The 19,531-nt window shown below is 45.5% G+C and overlaps 1 protein-coding gene across 1 annotated transcript in view; it reads right to left on the reverse strand.

The window, feature by feature from the left end:
- Positions 1–14,273, reverse strand: part of dscama (Down syndrome cell adhesion molecule a) — a 49,099-nt gene extending 34,826 nt beyond the window's left edge. Inside the window, exons 1-2 of the mRNA XM_068744115.1 lie at positions 13,964–14,273; positions 13,710–13,859 (exon numbers count right to left, since the gene is read on the reverse strand). Coding sequence (XP_068600216.1) covers positions 13,710–13,815 — 106 coding nt within the window. The 5' untranslated portion in view covers positions 13,816–13,859; positions 13,964–14,273. The remainder of the gene's footprint in view (positions 1–13,709; positions 13,860–13,963) is intronic.
- Between the last annotated feature and the right edge of the window lie 5,258 nt (positions 14,274–19,531).

A 19,531-nucleotide genomic window follows, 5' to 3' on the forward strand; every position in this document is an offset into this window, starting at 1 on the left:
TGTTAGAACTTAAGACGTTGGGTATTTTTTTTTATGTCATTTCCTTGTTTACCTTTAGACTAGAATAAGGCACAGCCAGGTAACCTCAGATTCCCGTTTCCACCTGAAACTTTCCAAAAGCTCCACACGTCAATGCAGAAGTTAAGTTAATACAGAATATTTAAACCCTGAAAAGTGTTTATGGGACTAAAATATCACAAATGAAAAGTGACAATAACCACTTTCCTGTGTAAATACTTTGTAATAACAGTCGGGGGGCGGGGGGAAAGCTATTTAAATGACCACACATTATGGCAGTTGATAATCCTCAGTAGCGCCTGCTGGGGAAGCAGGCGCTACTTTTCCATCCTTATGTCCCTCAGCATGTCTGCAGGCCCAGGAATTAAGTTTACAACCAACTCTCTGCGCTTTTCATTCGGAAAGAAAGGTTTAAAGGGATAAGCGAGCGAGATTCCGATTCACCCACGACCCTGTTCTGAGATAGACTCATGTCACGTATGTGCTCCCACTCAACAATCACGTATTCTAATGAGGATAAGGAGCTTTGGATGGAATGAAGGGGAGAAGAGGAGAGGGTTAAAAAAAAAAACACTTGAAAAAGTGGAGGAAGGAAAAGAAAGCAAGGCAAAGCCGGGACTGATTTGAATCTGGTAAACTGTCAGAGAGAAGGATTACCTCACCAAATCCCTGTGGAAAACAGAAGCCCGAGTTATTTACTAGCCTTACAACCAGCTGCAAACCATCTGTGCTCAGTTGTAAGACACAAACTTTATGAAGATCAAGCGGGGATTTGGACACAAAGCCTCTTACACTACTGAATTGGTGTCCCTGCTTCGAGGGAGCGCTCGAGACATGTCACACGTGGTCTAGAGGACATGGAAGTGGATGCCACTGCTTGTTCCAGTTTTTATTAGGAAAGGAAATACAGGGGGAAATGTTCAGGAAAGTCACAACAACGAATAGGAAAAAACAACGATAAAAGAAAAATTACAACAACTCAATAGGCCCTATATCAACTCTGCAAAAAACAACAACAACAACAACAACAACGACAAATCAGTCGGACTTTAACAGAACAAAACAGGGTTGCCTTCAAAACTCTTTTTAACAGAATAGAAATGAGACATATTTACGATTACTGTTTTCTTTTGCCAGATGAAGTTGAGTTTAACAATAAGAATAATTGCCTTTCAATCCCCATCAACTTCCTGTTAAATAGACGACGGTCGGCGACCTTCGTTGATAAGAATTATCTTGCTTTTAGAGATGTTGTGTTTTCTACTTCCTGTTTTTGTTTTTTATTTACCCTTTTCCATCATTTGTTGGTCAGCGGTTTACTGTTACTTGTGTTTTGTTATTTACCATGTTTGTATTTGTTGCTTTCTATTTGTCTTTGTGATTTGAACTTCAGGGCCACCGGATGGTCATACAGCTCCAGTTAAGCAGACAGAAACCTGCCCAGAACGGACACGCCCACGGCCACGCCCGCGGACACACATGCAGCTGGCCATGGCTAGCATCAAAGCATTCAACAGGGTTCAGCCTGAATGACTTTTAGCATAACGCCATTCATTAGATCCATAGTTACGCAAACGCCCCGGCGTCCCACACTTAGCCAATAAAAATCACCTGGAAGACAATCCCCACAGTGGCCACCGGACACGGACGCGGTCCAGAACCTGTGTGGACATGGACATTGTTTAATGTAGGTCGCTGTGCATTATGTTGTTCTTGGCAGCCATCTGAAGACAGGCGATAAGAGGTCCTGTCAAAGCCCAACGGCCGGTAGCCAGCCTAATCCTGTTTAATAAGATTTGGTCTGCGGTGGGGCTTGTTGGTGGGGGTCATGCGAGGAGCCGGTCGGGGGTCAGGCCGTGGATTTGAGGGAGGCGTGCTCCCAAACATTGTGCGTCTTAGGAGCGCCTCTCTGCACATCCCAAAATGTCTCAAATAGAGCCATATGAAAGGTTTTGCGAACAACGCAATCAAGCTACAGCGCGTTGCATTCACCTTACGTTGCTACTTTGGTATTGAATTGCAAATTAAGAAATAAAAAAGTCTTTCTTCCGAAGGTTGACTTCTAAGAAACGTCCTGATGGGTCACCCAGGAATGAATGTGGCGACATGTAAGCCGCTGGCCGCTTTAACTCATTTATTTTCTTCCACTGCGCTAAATCCTCCCATCTCCATATGTTAAGGGGTGAAGAGGGAGGGGAAGTGTGAGGGCATGTGTGTGTGTGTGTGTGTTCCTCTGTGGGTGGGGGGGTGTCGGGGATTAGGCCTTCCTGTCTGGACATACGCCTTGTCTAATCGCCACGAAAGGACGGATCACTGGGCATCTCTATCAAAGACAGACCCCCCCAACCATCTTTCCTCAATATTTAGCAATTAGATTCCTTGCATTAATGTAAATCTAGAAACATTGGAGATGCTAACGCTGGAATAGACAACCGGACCTGCCTAAACGCATCTAAAACAGATTAAATCCAGACATCAGCAGCGTAAAAACACACTCAGTTCCATGACGGTGCAGCCGTTGTGTCACTGGTCGCATTATAACTGGTAATAAACATTCAACCCCCCCCCCCCCCCCCCCCCCCCCAGCCTCTACCTTCTCCCACCGCTCTTCATTAGCAGGTATAATCCCTGTTGGTCCATCTGCTACAAGCCACAAAACACAGAGCAAACAAGACCAGAAGGAACCGGCCATTACGGGGCCTGTTTGAAAGGGTCGATTACGTGGATGTCGTGTTTGCTCAGCGCTGCCATTTTCACCCAGATAAGGAAGTATTTGAGCTCCAGAATGATCGGAGCTGATGGGCAGAGCATCTGTCTCAGAGGGAGTGAGAGTCACGTCCATTCTTAAATACGGGTTTGATTGTATCGTGAATAAATGTGAATTTATCTCACCTAAACACTGAAACTTACTCGATCTCAGTGACACGGCGTCCTTTTACTGTACAGCATAATTAGCGCCCTCACCAAATTAATGCCGCTTCATTTCATTAAATATTTTCTTTACATTCATAGGAATCCATTGGTTAGTTATGCAACAGAATAAGAAGGTAATTGTTTGTCCTGCTCAGCTCATTTTCAATATGAATTGAGAAGCAGCTCTGCAGCAACACAGGCTGGCCGACACAAAATGGCTGCCTAGAAGTGAAAGAAGCAGCGAGCCAGAGCAGCAGCAGCAGCAGCAGCGGCAGCAGAAACCATCCATACGCAGCAAAGATTTTTACCAGCCTCCCTCTTTCCTCTGATTTATTGCGAGATGAATGACAAATGTTCAATAAGCCACCACTTGATTGCCCACCAAGCATCACAAAAACACATTTAGGGGCATGCATCGTGACCCCGGGCTGCCCAAGCAGGATTATACTGCGGCGATGTAATCTAAAGGCTTCAAGGCGCTAGGAGGCCCGATGTAATCAGAGGGAACCGTCTACGCCCCGGGAATCCCACCATCAGATCAATCTAAGCAGACGTTCATCCATGATGTGATGTCCATTAGAACATATGGACACGGCAAGTGATGCAGGACACCCTGAATGAACACACACATGCCGAAGACGGCACACACACACTTTTTTAGGTCACTTTAAAGCCAATTACTCATGTCATCATTAAGAAGTGTAATAGCTGGACGTACACATGAATGTGTGATATTTACTCCCACAGTGTGTTTGATATTAAGCTGACAGTATATGAATCTCCAGCGTTGGAGGATGATGAAATTACTAAATGGAGCTGATGAATCAAGAGAAGGTGTGTGTGGCAAAAATGTTGTACAAGGTCACATGATCCGGTTCCATTGTGAAGTGTCTGCTACGCACAGAAGCCTGCCAGATAGAGACACACACAGATAAACACACACACGACGTTAAACCTGCACCTCGCTCACACTTAGAGCGCAGAGGTGACAGATTAAAAAAATAAAAAATAAAAAAAAGTCCAGCTTGAGAGAAAAATGGAGTAAGTGTCTAACGCAGAGCGAGCTTAATGGCTGCTGAGAGAGCGGAGCTTATCTTCCCACCACAGCAAATATGAGCTTCTCAATTAGATGAAAGGCTCCCTCTCTCTCCCTTCCTCTAATTTTTTGTTCAATTTCTCCAGGCAATTTTCTGTAGGATGGGGGGGGGGGGGGGGCAACCCGAGCAATGCGCATTGGTTAAATGCACGAAGTGTCATAGAGCCTTTCAGCCAATCAGAGGCAGCTGACAGCGTCATCCCGGGCCCTCAGCAACAACATGACTATTTACTCTATGCAAGATAAAAAGCTATTTCGGCTTCATCGCTGCTTCAACAATGAACCTCACAACCAAAAATATTACATTAAATTGGCTGTTCATTTTTTTAAATTAATTTATTAGTATAATAGTTTATTTTATTTGTGACACATTGAATAATTTGTATACACATTTATTATCATTAACTACGGAACAATGCACAATCAGGACGATACCTGTAATAGTGTGATTATTTTTCAAAGGCTTGCAAAAGAAACATGCGAATTAAAAATGTTTCCTGATCTTTGCGAAGGCAGAGATATTTTTAGACAGTTTATTTTTTATTTTTTTATTTTATATTATATTTATTTATATTTTTAGCATTTTCTTGTGGATCAACTCGGATTATGCAGAGGACCTTTCATGCATTTACTTTTCAGTTTAATCTTTCTTTACACAGTCTCCCTCTCTAATGTATCTTTCTCTATAGTTGTCAAGTGGAACTAAAGGATTATGCACGCATTTCCAAGCAATTTTGTTTCCTCACCTGAGACAAAATAATGTAAAGTAGTCACTTGGCAAGAACAAAATAAAAATTTATGTTAATATTATTATCAATACTAGGAGTTTTCACATAGAGGGAAATTCTTTAAATTTATCTAGAATAAAAAGCTGTTTAATTATTTTACAATTTGAATAAAATGAAATTGTGGATATTGTTAAAAAAAGCAGTTTCACAATAAATGTTAATATTTTTGAAGTTTTATTATCTTAAACAAAAATGTAAATACATTCTAAAAATATATTTGTTTTAAACATATTTAATTCGAAATTTTAAGAAATACAGAAAATACAGCAGCTTTCTATTTTAAAATCTGTCATGTAAAATATTACTCCATATTTCTCATATATTAAAAGTTTTTTTTATTGATTTATTGATCTCAATTTACAGTGTTTTTAGCCATCTAATTATAATTGATCTTTTCATTCACTATAACCTAATTAACGTAAAGAGTGCAATGCAAATTTGTATTACTTGTCATTTGAATTGTTTAGTTGAAAGTATAATTATTTGGTGGTGGAAAAAAAAAATAGTTGCAGATTTTTTTTTTATCAACAAATGATCTGCAGACTTTCCAGATCTTCTGGTCCAAGCTGAATCTTAATCATCCTTTTTCACCATCTGCTCCATTCGGAGTCAAGGTTACACATCACAGGCTGAAGAGTACCGCTGCAGGAGTGCAGCAATACATGACAGGGCACCTGGGCGAAGATAGGTGAGGTGTGCGTGAGATTACAAATCCCAGAATGCACTCTGAATGCAGCACGCATTGCTCGGGGACATCACTTTCAGTGCTTCCCGAGACACCCATCTATCAAGGTGATTTCCCATGACGGCTCGTCTTGGAAATACTTTTCCACCGGGTCACCTTTATGTGGCAGCCGACTCCCCCGCTGATCGGAGCGACTTCATTACTCCTAGCGTTGATTAGCAGGGGGGGAGGAGTCCTCATCACGGTTATCCTGCTACTGGCTGACGGTTTGTTTGTTACTTTTACATATTCTTTTCATGCGATCCATATTTCCCGCCGTACCTCTAACGATGCCAATTTATGAATCTCTGAATTCCACGATAAGCAAGGCCTGTCGAAACAACTAGGATTTATTGAAATGTCTGCGCCAACAATGTGAGCCGTGGTTGGGTGTTCGCACGGTCACACGCTAGCCGGGGTGACGTGTTGATGTTCAGTGACATTTAATTTCTTGCCTGTCCCTTGTTCTCAGCGTCACGGTGAGGACGTGAATCTGAGGGCCTGCATTCTGGTATAGCGTTAAAGCTCGAGCAGCGATTCTTCCTTCGTTTGCTTCCTTGCAGTAAAATGCAGCAAAGACAGGGAAGGAGGGAGAGAAAGATATAAAAAAAAGGGAGGGAGGGAGGGTGTGCATACACAAAGTGAGTGGCATGCATGGACAGCCCCTCTGTCTCTCAAAGACACTGCAGCAGCTGCCAGCACGCGATAAGAGCAACCATTCACAGCCAACTCCCCCTTTTCCTCCTCCTACACACTCACACACTCACACCGATACACTTTATTCCTCTCATTTGCTGTCTCCCTACCACATACACACACAGACACGCACACACACACACACACACACACATGCTCTACATGCATATCAGCCACTCTGCAGGTTCCTACACAGTACAGGGATGCTGCCATTTCAAGCAGCCTTTGTCGCCAGTCAAAGAATTTCCCTATAAATCCTTTTGCTTTTATTTCTACATTTTCTGACGTAAAAATATGGCAGGGCTACACATGGATGAGATGAAGACGTGTGAGGGGAATCACCTGTCATGTTTTGCATCCTAGACAAGAGCGCATTTTATTTATCAAGTATCTCCAATGATTTAATTTACAAAAAAAAAAAAGAATGTTTCATTTATCCTCCCTGGACGGCCATTCCTGAGCCACGCCGCTCATAATTTGCTCTAAAGTGAGCATCATCGTGTCTGAACCGTCACTTGACTTGTGCCACTTTGCATTACCAAGACGCTTCGGCGTGGACGCATCATCTAGCGCCATGTTGCCTCCTCCAACCCAGACAGGAAGTGATCTTAGTGGACTAATAGCCTCAAACCGACACAAGCTTCCCCAGCCTGGCAGTTTAATACCAAACATTTTACATATATTGTAGCTGTAACACAATCATCCATGCAATAAAGCCCCCCCCCCCCCCCCCCAACATGTTACATGTGAACATATCAGGCTATCAGGCCAGCGCCGAGCAGCCTGGAGAAGATGAGGCAGACTGAAGCGGCACAAATGAGACCTCACTGTTTATCAAAGATTAAGCAGTGTTTAGTATCCCCCCCCACCCCCTCTCTCTCTGACCCCCCCTCCTCCTGCCTGCGTTCAAACATATGCATGTGCGCGCACACGCAGACACACGAAAGCACACCATTGCCCCATCCAGCTCACACCCTAATTGTTCCCAGCCCAAGAGTTTAATAAAAAAAACTAATTGCAGTTATTGGTGAGCAAACAGCCCAGTGCAGAGGTGGGGGTGTGATCATTGCAGTAAAGGGAGAGAAAGGGCATCAGCCAATCTAATTAATATCTCTGTCAGATGTCTCGGGCTCAGGCTGGATCAGCAGGCTGTGGTGAGCACACACACTGCCTAATTTGATGGTGATGCTCTGCAGCGCTATTGGACGCTCGAGTGGAGACGCCACAACGCAGGCTGCGTGTTCTCCACCTGCGATGCTGAGCAGACATCCCCGTTTACGATATCCTTGATAAGCTGGTGTGCAAACAATCTGGATTTTATGCCCCATTGTCAGTTTACAATATAAAATATGTAGAATAAATGACTGTATTGCCATTCGGTTATTTGCTAATACCGTTTTATTTTTTCAAAGCTTTGTGAAGCCAAAATAAACCCCCATTAACCATGATCCACAGCTGCCGAGGTTATATTAAAATAACTCACATTTCCGTATCCTTAAATAAAAACCGACAAATAATATCTATGAATCTTAATCCTTTTTTCTAATGCTGTAAGCACACTGCCCAGCCCAAGTGTATCTAATCCTTCATGTTCCCACAATGCTTTGTGGCAGCTGCAGCCAGATTCATGCGCACAGGTATTGATTTTCTTCCCAGTCCCCCCCCCCCCCCCTTCAGTGTAACCCTTTATTTATTCGCTACCAGGCTAGAAGCAGCTAGCGGTTGGTGGATTCAGCACGAGCGCTGCTCCGCACAAACACCGGATTTATTTTCATTTATCTGTTATTTATCTGCCACCGCCGCTCTGCTGTCGACTAGAACCCTGTTCTGTGTGGGATGCATTGTGTGTGTGTGTGTGTGTGCCTTCCGTCCATCTTCACGTGCAAACACTCCGCTCTCAGCAGGCCACCTGACCCATTTTTCTGTGTGAATAACGCGACTGCAGCCAATCCTGAGCAGACAGAATGCTGGAATAAGACGATATAGACGCAGCCTGTCGCACGTCACAGGCCCAACCCTGCCCGTCGACAGAGCGGCAGCACTGGAGAGAGAGAGAGGGGAGTCTCTCCTCTCTCCCCCTCCCTCTCCTTTCACATCTCCGTCACACAGGGGCCAGTAAAACCATTACCCACCCACCTCAGCCCGCAGCTCAAGGTTGTGCTGCACCAATGGCTGGGCTTCCTGCAAAGCATTCTAAGAAAAGGGCAAAAACCGGCAGTGAGTGAGCTGCAATGCCGCCATCAGCCAGCGCCGTTTATTATACCGGACTACCTGTAGGTGGTATACGGGTAATTTTACACCCCCGCCTACCCCCCCTCCATTCTGCCCTTCAGACAAATGCATACAGTATGGTAACAGTGATAAAGGAAAATGTACAGTTCAATTCAATGTTGCTTACATCAACTGAGAACCGAGACTGACATTTGATTGGCTCGACAGCAGCTGCCTTCAGATGGAGGAGGAGGAGGAGAAACAGTCGGCACCGTGGAAACACACGATGAGTCCAGCAGCCTTTGGACAGTAACTCTTGATGTTTACTTCAAAGGCCCATTATACACAGCCAATTAAGCGACATACTGAAGCTGGCTCTTCTCCCTGTTGGCACTGGATGTAGGGATGGAGACTTGCTGCAGAAATAACTCCAGCGCTCATTCCAAATGTCAACAAACATGAAATAAACTGCGAAACGTGCAATATGGCTTCACAAATGGCAAGACTGGAAGTGTTAGTGCAATCTGTAGCATCTCTAAACAAATGTCTGTACGTGCCATCAAAGCCAGCAGCATGGAGAGGGTGCGGTTTAATCTCAAGTGCGCGTACACATGCATGTAACAGTTCATACGTGTGTGTGTGTGTGTGTGTGTGTGTGTGTGTGTGAGGTGGTGACACGAGCAGAGTGCAGGATAAAGAAAAGACAGCCGGGATGAGGGAGGGCTGAGAAGAGCGATGGCCAGCGGCCATCGATGCTGAGCTCGTGTAGTGAATGAAAAGAAGCCCTCGTGTGGGTGTTTGTTATATGTGTGGAACTCTCTGCAGTAGCGCTGGGGGGGGGTCGGCCCCCGCTCGTCCCTGCTGGTGCTGAATGCCGAGCAGGCAGCATCGGGCCGAGGCAAATGACTACATGGCCTCCACAGTGACTGCAGCACAGGCTGCACCTGGGGGAACGGCCCCACGCAGCAACGGAGCCGCGGCCCTGCACGGTCCATCAGAGCGCAGCGCAGGATCCAATGGGAGGCCTACGCAGTCACACGAGGCGTGGTGCGTAACAATAGGAGGCCTACGCAGTCACACGAGGCGTGGTGCGTAACAATAGGAGGCCTACGCAGTCACACGAGGCGTGGTGCGTAACAATAGGAGGCCTACGCAGTCACACGAGGCGTGGTGCGTAACAATAGGAGGCCTACGCAGTCACACGAGGCGTGGTGCGTAACAACAGGAGGCCTACGCAGTCACACGAGGCGTGGCGTGTAACAACAGGAGGCCTACGCAGTCACACGAGGCGTGGCGTGTAACAACAGGAGGCCTACGCAGTCACACGAGGCGTGGCGTGTAACAACAGGAGGCCTACGCAGTCACTCGAGGCGTGGTGTGTAACAACAGGAGGCCTACGCAGTCACACGAGGCGTGGCGTGTAACAACAGGAGGCCTACGCAGTCACTCGAGGCGTGGTGTGTAATAACAGGCGGCCTACGCAGTCACACGAGGCGTGGTGTGTAACAACAGGAGGCCTACGCAGTCACTCGAGGCGTGGCGTGTAACAACAGGAGGCCTACGCAGTCACACGAGGCGTGGCGTGTAACAACAGGAGGCCTACGCAGTCACTCGAGGCGTGGCGTGTAACAACAGGAGGCCTACGCAGTCACACGAGGCGTGGCGTGTAACAACAGGCGGAATACGCAGTCACACGAGGCGTGGCGTGTAACAACAGGAGGCCTACGCAGTCACTCGAGGCGTGGCGTGTAACAACAGGAGGCCTACGCAGTCACACGAGGCGTGGCGTGTAACAACAGGAGGCCTACGCAGTCACTCGAGGCGTGGTGTGTAACAACAGGAGGAATACGCAGTCACTCGAGGCGTGGTGCGTAACAACAGGAGGCCTACGCAGTCACACGAGGCGTGGTGTGTAACAACAGGAGGAATACGCAGTCACTCGAGGCGTGGTGCGTAACAACAGGAAGCCTACGCAGTCACACGAGGCGTGGTGCGTAACAACAGGCGGCCTATGCAGTCACTCGAGGCGTGGTGTGTAACAACAGGAGGCCTACGCAGTCACACGAGGCGTGGTGTGTGGGTGGTGCTCGATCCTGGCCCTGTCCTATGTGTGGTTGGGCCTTCTGGCACCTGTGGGTGAGATGGTGGAGGTTGGGGGCACCATGGTCGGGCTCCCTCCTCCCCCCGCCTGGTTGGTCGGGGCCTCGTGTGTCGCCCCTCCTAACTCACCACCTTAACACATTACTATTGTGCCCTACACTCAGGGCACATGCGTTCTCCGTTATTAGGAGTCGTACGAATTTACATCGTCTCTCCTGACATTTATGTTTTTGATTATTCAACAACGTCCCCGCATATCAATCTACTATCTCAAATAAATAAAAGAAAGAAAAGCGTCTCAGATATTTCTTACTATTGCATCTAAGTCCTTATTACTGAGAGATAAATAGCGCTTCTCTCACCTCGTTTTCCTGATTGACCTTTTAAATTCTCTTCTTCTAGGCCCTGACTTCCGATCACTGTTTGGTGTCTTGACAAGGATTAACTCCACTGGTCAGGCTGGAGGCAGCAGTCCGATGCAGGGTTCAGTTGACGTTAACATCAACGTGTCTTTTCTGGGATCACATGGTTTGACTGCTCAATGTTTACACCAACAACAGCAGAATAAGATAAGGTGAGACCGTGCAGGCGATGGTGACAAAACCTGTATGCCCTGCCAATAGAAATGTTGAATTATCAGTGGAGTGAATTCATTAATTTGGGGTCGGCGTTGCATTTTTCATCCCTCCTGACAGCAAGCCTTTCTTTAAGAGCCTTATCATATAATGACAGACTCCCCTCCATTGTGTCCATAAATCACAGTAAACCAGTAAACCCTTCATGATGAGGCTTGGTCCTGATTGGCTCCCATTTCTAAATGCTCTCTGAAATCCTCTTAGTTGGTGCAGTTTGCTTCTTGTCAACGGACCCCCCCCTCTCACATAGATGGATGAAAGATTGCGAGCATTTCATATTGTCTCACTTGTCACAAAGTTTTTTTTAAATATATAAATACAAAAGTAAACCGCTTAGAAGAGCTACCTCCTGACTGCACACACAGCTTGCACTACCCATGCTGCACCCTTCACAAGGTTTTGTGGAAATGCGTACTTTCTTCAGCCCGTATATAACCGGCCTAACTGACTGAATTCTATTTTCATCATAATAATTTTCCATTATTTTTCTCTAACGGACCGCGTGGTTCTTTAAGTAGCGCTTCGTTAGTCTACCCTGCAACAACTCCGAAAGCTCCCGGTCCGGCGAGAACCTTCTGATGGGATCCCGGATCATCATGCTACACCTTCCAAACCGAAACGCCGACTCAATTATTCATGCCACAGACAGAACAACTGCATTTGGAAAACTTTCCAGTGTTGATATTATTTTTATTCGTTAAAGGTTTAAATGCTGAAGCTTGTTCATCAGCATGGGAGGTCAGTTATGAGCATATTCGCTCATAGACGGACACACACACACACACACACACACACACACACGGTGTACTTAAAACGTGTGTGGTGGAAGATGAGGGCAATGGACAGCGCGCCAGTAGGATACGCGCACTGAGACGTGAATAAAGACCATTTGCTCATGGATTCATAGGCTTCTGTCATCATTTATTTAGCATGGAGAAGAGCAGTGGAATGGTGCCGGGGTGATTTTTTTTTTTGACAGCGTTTATGGCTGATGGCTACAGATGTGATTATTTTTTTCATCCTGTATTTCAAACTATCCAGTTGAAACAGGCGCACAGTAAAGAACATTAAGCTCAAAGATCCATCCGGAGCAGAACACTATCTGCACAGAAAACATTCCATCAGCAGCACAACTCTTGGTTACACCCACATACGGAGCCCTGCTTGCTTGCGGCAAATCCGTTTATGGACAATTAAGAGATTGCTATAGATTTCAACATGGCCAATTTGACCTCGGCAGACAAACGTAATACAAAACCAAAAAAAAAGCAGTGGCTATCTAGCATTTGCCCTCCACCCAAAAGCAAAATGACATTAGCTCTTGTCTATTGAGTTTGCTAAATGCCCCACATAAAGTGAATTCACCCCTGAAGGCTGGGGAAACTATGGCGAATGTTGCATTTAAGCGATTTGAATGATCGGAGCGCTGCGGTGCCTCCTATCAGGCAAGAGAAATGGGTCAATACACTGAGACTAAGTGACATGGCTGTGCTCTCATAGAAGACCAGGCAGAGGAAGAGGAGCAGGACCTCCCTGTCATTGGGTCAGACACACACACACACACACACACACACGGCTACCTGCACAAGCCAGTACTCTCGGTACAGACCACACACTTCTACTGTCTCAGAGCCTTTCACGTGACAAAAGCTGCTTCTCATTCAGCTTCCAAGGACAAACGTGACTGGCGGTTTATCAGTGGTGTTTATTTAGGGGGGAAACCTTAACCGTCATTGTTATCCATTGTTTAGGTCACCCAGGAAGTCCTGCTTTAGTTTCCACCATTAGACAAACTGCTTTACTTTGGTTAACGGCCGTCTAGCAGGAAGTACTGAAATGTCCTTTCTTGTACGTCCACCTGTCCCGCTGAAGAGCCCCCCCCCCCCCGTCATCAGAGTCGTGCAGCCTTTCCTTCTCCCATTGTAAACGGAAAATGGAACTGCGTCTCGCTGCATTGCTGCCTCGCTCCATTCTGCTCGTGGGAATAAAGCTTAGTAGCAAATATCAATAATTCTTTTGCGTTGGCAGATGTCCAACCACGGCTAACCTGACGCCTCATAACCATCCACAGTGGAACCTTGGTTCTCCAATATAATCTGTTCCTTAATACCATTCAAAATCCGAAAATATATTTCCCATAAGAAATAATGAAAAGTAGATTAATCCGTTGCCAAGCACCAGCACACCATGCGCTTGTGCTCGCGCGTCTTCGTTTAAATTATTATATATATATTTTTACCGTTATTTAACCAGGTAAATCCGCCTCGGCTCCTCTTGTGTGTTCGAATTCCAAAAATCTGTTTGACTTCTGAGGCATTTTAAACTCAGTTTCTTTGTTCTGTCAAGTCAATCATCCGGGCTCTTCTTAAACATAATCAATCATAACAATCAATGAGGCTTTCGGAGCCTCACAAGAGCAACAAGAAGGAGATCCTGATGACCAACTACAAACTCAAGCCGGATGTTCACTGGAACTTTTAACTTTCAAATATTCTACTACTGTAGTGGAAAAAGAAACCCTGACTTACTTTCAGTGTTGATTGACATGGTGTCCTTTTCCCAGGACACAACAGTGATGTAGGCCTCCACCGAGGCAGGGATAATGCACTTGAAGACCACCACATTGCCTCTCATGGCTTTCTGGTCCTCCACCCGGACAGTGTAGGGCTCTCGTAGGACTGGGAGGAGGATACAGACAAAAGAATGAGTTAAGAGTGGCCACTTCTCCTTACAGATTGTTTGGATTTGAAACATTCACACATTCACACACAGAGAAACTGACCAGCCTTAATGTGCACATCTTGGCTCCTGATTCTCCCTGAGGGGTTCTCCGCTGTGCAATAGTAGGTGTTGTCGTGGATGAGCTTGCTGAAGCTGGAAGGAGGGATGTGGAAGATCTGAAGGGTGCCGTTGGGGTGCACATGGCGGATCCCTGGCACGTCATAGATCTCCTCGCCAGTGGCCAGGTACCAGCGCAGTGAGACAGGGGGCACGCCTGTGGCGGGACAGGGCACCGATGTCCCTGTGGTGCTGGCAAACACTACCTCTTGCACAGATGCATTGACAAAATATAAGCTGGAACGTAGATCTTCACAGAAAACTACAGGGAGACAAAAGAGAACACAATTACAGTTTATTTTACTTGCAGTAACTGAAGAGCTCCACCCACTCCTGTTAAATCAACTGTTATGCTCTGAGTAGTGCTATCTTGTACCGCTGTTTTCCTTTGGATCAATGCCAAGCCTTTTCCCTGGGGTGTGTGTGTGTGGGTGTGTGCGTGTTGTCGTCTCTGTGCTAGTGATCAGCATTGGATGTGAAATAGCAATGCCAGCAAAGCGCTACACCTCCCGAGACAACAGACCGGGCTTCAGCCACGCCCTTTCCCTTAAACACGCACCACCGATGTGGTTAAAAAAAAAAAAAGAATAAGAAATATATTCGATTACAAGCTTGACTTTTTTTAAATCCATTACACATTTAAATCTTCTTTCAAGTTGTAAAAACAAATTCATTAATTAAAAAAAGTAATTATACAACTTCAATAATAAAAGCAGGACAATCTCCGCATCGGTGGACTGACTGAAAAAATAATCAGCAGGTTTATTATGACTACAGAAAACACACACACAGAAACAAATGCGCACACACACACCCTACGTTCTCTCCACCAACTGGAGAGCCTCAAGACAAACACAAACAAACGTAGCACTATGAAATTCAGAGTCTTGTGGCTATACTTTTCTTACAGCAATAAAAAGACATTTCTACCTAGAAATGTGGGTGAAAAATGTAACAACCCAAACAGTGCTGCTAATAGATGCTGCATTGTGTGATCAAACACAAGTTCAAAAGGCCAAATTTGTGTCTCCAAGGTTTTATGCTTACCTGTTCACAAACTGATTTAATCTGATCAAAAGGTAATCCATCATTGTAACATTCTGTTTCTGGTGTGTCGGATCCAAACTGACAATCAGTTCCCTTAATTGTAATTTGGATATTGGCAAAAAACATAAATGAATGCTGGTTTGGAGCCAATTTGTTCCGCTCATCCACCCAGCATGCAGCAGGGGACGTTTCCAAGTCATCTCAACTAATGAAGCAAGTCGAGGTAATGTGATGCACTTCCCCCGTGGTAAGTTCCTCTGTCGGATAAAAACTGACAACACAACTTTTGCTTTAATGGACAACCCACAGTGTTGGCATGAAGCCAGGTATTGTATACTGGCTGGAGCCCAAGGAAGGCTGGAGTACTTCTCTAATACGCCTTCGTTTTGAGCATTTCCCCCGTTGTTTGAGTCAGAGAGAAAATAAACGTTTGATAACAGCAGGGTCCTGACTGGAAAACATTTCTATAAATTTAAGGGCTTGAAGATTCTTTCTTTGCTATTACTGTCAATTATTGTTGTTCATAACTTCACCTGGCATCTGCACAATCTCAAATTCCTTAGATTACAGGAGAAGGCAATAACATCTTCTGATGGACAGGTAAGAGCTGGATTAATTGTTTTTTCCCATTGGGGAGCTCAATAAATAGCTCTGTTAATCATTGTCCTGATGGTTGCCAGTTCGCAGCAGCAAAGTGCCTCCTACTTTTAAGAGGAGAAAGTGGTTTTAAAATTCATTTCAAAATTGTTTCATATATTCTGTAAATAGAAATATTGATGAAAACATAGATATTATCCCCTGTTTAAATCAAATTATTTCAACGTAGTTCACCACTTATCTTATATTACTATGTTTTTGCTTAGCATTGAAATAAAAAACAAAATGTGAAGAATCACACTATAGGAGGAGTTTCTGTTTGAGGCCTGATGAAATGCTATAAATTATGGGTGACTACCGTATTTTCCGGACTATAAGTCCTTTTTTTCATAGTTTGGCTGCTCCTGCGACTTTTAAAATATGTATAGTAAACTCCCAGCTAACGTATAGTCCGGAAAATACAGTACTCTGCTCAGCTGTTCCTTGGGATGTCTGGAAAGTATAACTCATGTAAATCATAACGTGTAAAATACTCATTTGTGTGTGATAAAACCATGAGGTTTATATAAAGCCGGTGTTAACGGTCAGTGACCCTCTAAGTGTTTCAGACATCTCTGCTCTACAGTCTCTCCGTATCGCCGGCTCATTTTCTCTGCTGCCAGCCCGCCTCTGCGACAGCTGCCAATCCCCCCCCCTCCCCGGAGACCAAACATTTTAGCGCTTCATAAATTCCTAATGAGCGCACTCAAATCACCGGCCACTTTCACCAACTGGTCGTTCAACCTGTTACGACAAACAAACACATGTTTCCTCACATTTCCAGCAGCGCTCACTTCACACATGCAGCACTCTGGAGGTGTTGAAAAGCTACAAGACGGTCGTTTTATATCCAATAGGTGGCCACAAAGGACAGACGAGCCACAATAAATGCCATTTCAAATATTTCTTTTATTTCCAGTTTGACCGTACTGAAGTAACTTGACTGCTGCTGAAAAGCAGATACCCGTGTTTGCATCCAAGTGTGTATACATGATGTGTGTCCTGTTTTGTCGCCATAAGATAAAGAATACTGCTCTGTCATCTCATGAATCTGCAAAAAAATATTTTATAAAAGGCAGAGAGAACCCAAGCATACAACAGTGCTACACACTGCGCCACTGTGTTGCCCTGTTTAATTCCACACTGTAAGATGCATTGGCTGATTTATTTCCTGTTATGAAAGTAAGTTCCACAAATTAGAATGTAAAAACTCTTCACAAGCAAAACCAAAAGATTAAAAACGTTAAAACAAACAAGCAAAATAATGATTTAAATATTTACATTCGGCACACTTTAGAGATTTATGATTGATTTGGTTGCTTAGTTGTTTGTTTGTTTTTGGATTGTTGCTTGTTTATCAGTAGAAAACTACTGACGAGAGTTAAAGAGACGTTGGTGGGATCGGTCCAGGGAACAGGAAAGTTGTCATTTAGTTGGGTGCGGATCCGGATCAGGAATGTTTCTCTATGGCGCACGACTTTAGTTTCTTAGTGAAGCACACATACGTGACATGTTGACGTTCATTAGCAGTAACTGCTCTGGAATCTCTTCATACTGTAATGATATATTATAAGAAGTTGTTTTAATTGTGTTGGTTCAGGTCGAACAAACACGTCTGACTGCTTAAAGCATTAACGAAATGCAATAAAGATCAGTATTGTAGACTAGAGTAGGACGGTAGATAAATGTGAACTACTACTCCTGTTAAATAAATAAAGCAGTAGAAATTCACTTTTGTGCTCTGATGAACGCGCCCTGTGAAAACTACGGCGACGTGTCAGTGGGAGAACGAAAACCACGCCTTCGTGAAAATATTCAGGGGGAATATCTTCTCTAGATTATGCATTCAGGATCATTTAAATCTAGTAAAAGCTGTGCTTATCTGTAATCGTCCAATGGGAACATCCGTGGTGGCGGCGAACACGCACTTAACGAGGCCCAACAGCCTTCAAGCAGCCTCTGGTCTGAGTGAGACCCTCCCTCATTTGTCTCAACCCGCTTTGCACCAACTCATAAAAAATTGAGACCCCCCCCCCACTTGCACCCATTCTGGGTGGCTGATTTGTTAGGAGGTGGACGCCTGATGGACGTCCTTCCAGATCCCGATGGTTCAGACAGATACAGAAGAAGCGCATTTATTTTTCAGTGCAGTGCCAGGAGAACAGTGAAGGTGGGGGTCGAGCGAGCGTGGAAAGCACTCCGACCTGCAGCTATTAGAAAGAGAAAGAGAAACGGGAAGAGGAGAGACGGCATGCTGCAACTCCGCTGAATGCCACAGCCACCTCTAAATGGAAACGTTCTGTCTTCCTTATTAATTAATCTGATTAATCTGTTTGTGTTTCGTTGTAGCCTTCATCGCTTCTTCGCACTCCTCCGCCCCCGTCTCTCACATCCAGATTTAAGAAACTCCACGTTTACAGGAGGATGCAGGTGAAATAAAATCACAGCACTTAAAGACTGTGAATCACAAATTACCGCTCAGTTGGAAAATAATATTCCACCACTTATCGTCCCAATTTATCGTAGAAGCTCGGGATGCGGGTTGCTGCAGGAAGTCATCAAATTCATCTACAGCACCGTCAACAATAATCTGATGAACAGCTGTCATAAAATACGAATGGACTTCCTCAGCAGGCGTTGTTTTTAAAGGGATGAGCCCCATTTCAAAACAACAGCGGTCTGGATGTTTGAAAGGCGAGATGAAGGACTTGCGTGGACCTGTCCACCGTCCGCCCGGTTGGCAGATGAAGGTAATTCTTAGACCAACGTCCTCAAACATCGTTCTCTCTCAGCCGTCATCCCTCGGCTTCACACACACTACGCTGATATTACGCCGCTCTCACCGACAGCCGCCGTGTGTCCGTCCGTGCTGGCGCCCGTCCCGATCCACATCAGCTTTCCATGAGTGCAAACCACAAAGAGGAAAAAGTGATATTGCTCAATTATGAATCGAAAACATGTATAATAAATGGACTCCTTTTTTTACTGGTGTTTTCTGTTTCACCGGAGGGGCAGGAAATGGGGTCCTGTTCGTTAGTGAGGAGGGTGAAATAATGCTTGGCCCAGTCTCAGATGTCAGCAGCTATTGGTGGCAGGCCCCGCTGATGCCTCTAATCGTGGCTTGCAGGGGACTCCTAATGCTACCCCCCCCCCTATAGTGGAGCGTCTCCGACTGTGCTTGGAGCTCAAGGGCACCAGACACGCTTCGGTCAAGGGCAGTGCATGCGGGTGTGTCAGAGGGAAGTGGGGGGGGGGGGGGGGTCCACGAACATGGAGGCTGGCGTGGGCTCGGCTGCAGCCGGTAGCGTCGCCGGCTTAGCCTGCGCTACGGAGAACAAGGCTCACATTCAAATATGTTGAAATCTAAAACAACAACAACAAACAAACAGACTGGGCTTTATTTTTCCTGTTGTGTGGTCACAATAGGAGCCACCATCAGTGGTTGCTTCCAAATCACAGAGGCAATTTATTTAAGTGAACGTCTAATCAATACAGATTCCACTGACCCGCAGCATGAAAAGGCCTTTGCATTAGCCACTGAGGTGTCGGGGGGGGGGGGGGGGGGGGCTTTCAGCTTGGCCTGTGTTTACCTCGACCCAAAACCATTATTCAGCCTCAGACGAGCATCAGCCGCTTGCAACAAACAGCGCATTGATGCTCCATGTCATCTCATAATGTCGGATATTCACCCTTTATTCCGTGATTTTTATCCGTGTCTTTCCTGCCCAGGGTCACTCGTGTATTTTAGCGTCTCTGTCCAACCGTCTCTCGGCCGCGGCCTCAGCAGGCGTCGAGACATTAGGGCGGGCGACTCCACTGGGGCAAACAA

Source organism: Brachionichthys hirsutus, chromosome 10 (assembly GCF_040956055.1).
Source record: "Brachionichthys hirsutus isolate HB-005 chromosome 10, CSIRO-AGI_Bhir_v1, whole genome shotgun sequence".
NCBI classification, from domain to species: domain Eukaryota; kingdom Metazoa; phylum Chordata; class Actinopteri; order Lophiiformes; family Brachionichthyidae; genus Brachionichthys; species Brachionichthys hirsutus.